This window comes from Quercus suber, unplaced genomic scaffold (assembly GCF_002906115.3).
Source record: "Quercus suber isolate HL8 unplaced genomic scaffold, Cork oak 2.0 scaffold_196, whole genome shotgun sequence".
Lineage (NCBI taxonomy): Eukaryota > Viridiplantae > Streptophyta > Magnoliopsida > Fagales > Fagaceae > Quercus > Quercus suber.
In genome coordinates this window covers 83,722-85,996 of record NW_027069654.1, presented here as the reverse complement: position 1 = coordinate 85,996, position 2,275 = coordinate 83,722, and the positions used below count along the sequence as shown (strand labels likewise).

The window sequence follows — 2,275 nt, the reverse complement described above, 5'->3', positions numbered from 1 at the left end:
ACTTTACAAATTTTTTGTTTTGGGCTTGGGCCACAAATCCTAACCCTACAATTGGTGCCGTCTGTGGGAAGAGTTTGAGTAGAAGTGGAAGCAACAGTTGATAATGGCTGAACTAGGGCAACAACCAGCAGAATTTGGGGCGTCCCAACACATGGACCTTTTTCTCAATTTGGAGCAGAGACAAGATCGTGAAGGTAGCGTGCATACTATGCACCCTAAGCGAAGTCAACCGCATAGAGGAAGTCACGTGTCTCATGCAAAGAAGAACAATATGCAACTGGAAATTGAGAGGCTAAGGAGGGAGTTGCGCCATGCAAAAAGAAAATGAATTTCTTCGCATTCTGATAAGGATTGGGGTGACGAGCAAGATGTCACTTACGAGCAGAGATCTTGAACACCAATCAGTAAATCCTTTTCATACGAAGAGGAGCACCGTCGCAAAAGGCAACCTCAAAGCCCATCACGTGGAGGGGTAGGAAACGATGCTATGAGCAAAGTTTTGAATCAAATCTCTAGGTCACCTTTCACGCACAGGATCGAAGGAGCGAGACTTCCTCAACATTTTAACCAGCCAACCTTTACCATTTATAATGGTAAAACGGACCTTGTGGAGCATGTGAGCCACTTTAATCAAAGGATGGCTGTCTACTCCAGAGATGAAGCTCTGATGTGTAAGGTCTTCCCCTCTAATCTTGGACCGGTTGCAATGAGGTGGTTCGACAGCCTGAAAGCAGATTCCATCAATTTCTACAAAGAGCTCACTTAAGGTTTTGGTTCACGTTTTGTCATATGCCGAAGAGTGGCCAGACCCTTATCTTCTCTGCTATCCTTGAGCATGCATGAGGGTGAGACCCTGAAGGCGTACTCGGATAGGTATTAGGAGATGTTTAATGATATGAAGGGCAACTTTGATGTAATGGCCCTCGACACATTCAAGCTCAGCCTCCCTACTGACCACGGTTTAAGGACGGCCTTGTCTGGTAAACCTGTTACTACCATACGTCAACTCATGGACCGTATTGAAAAATATAAAAGAGTTGAAGAAGATCAGCAACAAGGGAAGGGTAAGGACAAGGTTATCCCCCAGGAGAGGAGGGATTTCAGGTCGGACCGTTACAATAACAACAAACTACGGAAAGATTTTGTTGGGTAGTCAGGATCAGCAAATGCTCAAGCAGTCAATACTGTGTTCAAGGAGCCAATCTACCAAGTTTTGGAAAAGATCAAGAATGAATCATTCTTTAAGTGGCCGAGTAAGATGGTGGGGAATCCTGAGAGGCGCAATCACAATCTTTATTGCCAATACTACCAAGACCATGGGCATACCACTGAAGATTGTAGAAGTCTGTTGGATCATTTGGACCAACTGGTTCGCAAAGGTAAATTGAGGCACCTCTTGCATCACTCCAGTGACCGAGGAGGTCAAATGAATTCCGAGCCCCAGAGGAATGATTCTTCGAAACCTTCACTAGGAACTATCAACGTCATCTTCGCAGCATTAGGAAGAACAAGGTCCTGGCCATCCAAGGTTATGTCAGTAGCTCGGTTACCGGCAAGGGACTTTGGTCGAGATTCAAGGAGAGCTAGACCGGTTATCCAGCTAGTTTTAAGCTTTTCAGATGAAGATAAGATTAGAACCATCCAACCTCATGATGACGCTCTAGTAGTCACCCTCAGAATTGGAGGATATGATCTGAAGAGGGTAATGGTGGACCAGGGTAGCGCGGTGGAGATAATGTACCCTGACCTCTACAGGGGGCTGAACCTCAAACCTGATGACTTAACACCATACTGTTCTCCCTTGGTTAGCTTCGAGGGAAGAATTGTCACCCCGAAAGGCCAGATGTGGCTGCTTGTACAGACTGGCTCAGAAGTAGTGGAAGTGGACTTCATTGTTGTAGATGTGTATTCCCTTTATACGGCAATTGTAGCCAGACCTTGGCTACATACGCTAGGGGCTGTTTCCTCTACTTTGCATTAAAAAGTTAAATATCCATCTGAATGGTGAGTTTGTGAAACCTGTGGAGATCAATCCTCAGCCAGACAATGCTTGGTGGCTGCCATCCAGCACAAGCCCAAAATCAAGTCCTTGGCTAGGGCCAAGGGAGACTTATAACAGTTAAAAAGTTGGGTATCGCCCGTCAAAGATCTAGATGAAAGCATTAGATGTGAGGATTTAGTAGAAGTTCTAATTGGGGACAATCCTAAAAAGGTTCTTTCAAGTCGGATCTCAGATGCCTCTACCAGAAAAAAAAAAAAAAAAGCTAATTGAGTT

At 45.0% G+C, this 2,275-nt stretch overlaps 1 protein-coding gene across 1 annotated transcript; it reads left to right on the top strand.

Annotated features, from left to right (window-relative positions):
* Positions 1-883: 883 nt before the first annotated feature.
* Positions 884-1,981, top strand: LOC136069902 (uncharacterized). The gene is made up of 2 exons (XM_065779002.1): positions 884-1,075; positions 1,154-1,981. Exons 1-2 carry the CDS (start codon positions 884-886, stop codon positions 1,979-1,981), a joined length of 1,020 nt encoding a protein of 339 aa, XP_065635074.1.
* Positions 1,982-2,275: the final 294 nt, after the last annotated feature.

Bases quoted from the DNA above. Each gene is read 5' to 3' on its own strand.
- LOC136069902 (XM_065779002.1), top strand. From the start codon at position 884: ATGTTTAATGATATGAAGGGCAACTTTGATGTAATGGCCCTCGACACA. The intron at 1,076-1,153 runs GTTATCCCCCAG...TTTGTTGGGTAG, and splicing joins AAGGGAAGGGTAAGGACAAG to TCAGGATCAGCAAATGCTCA.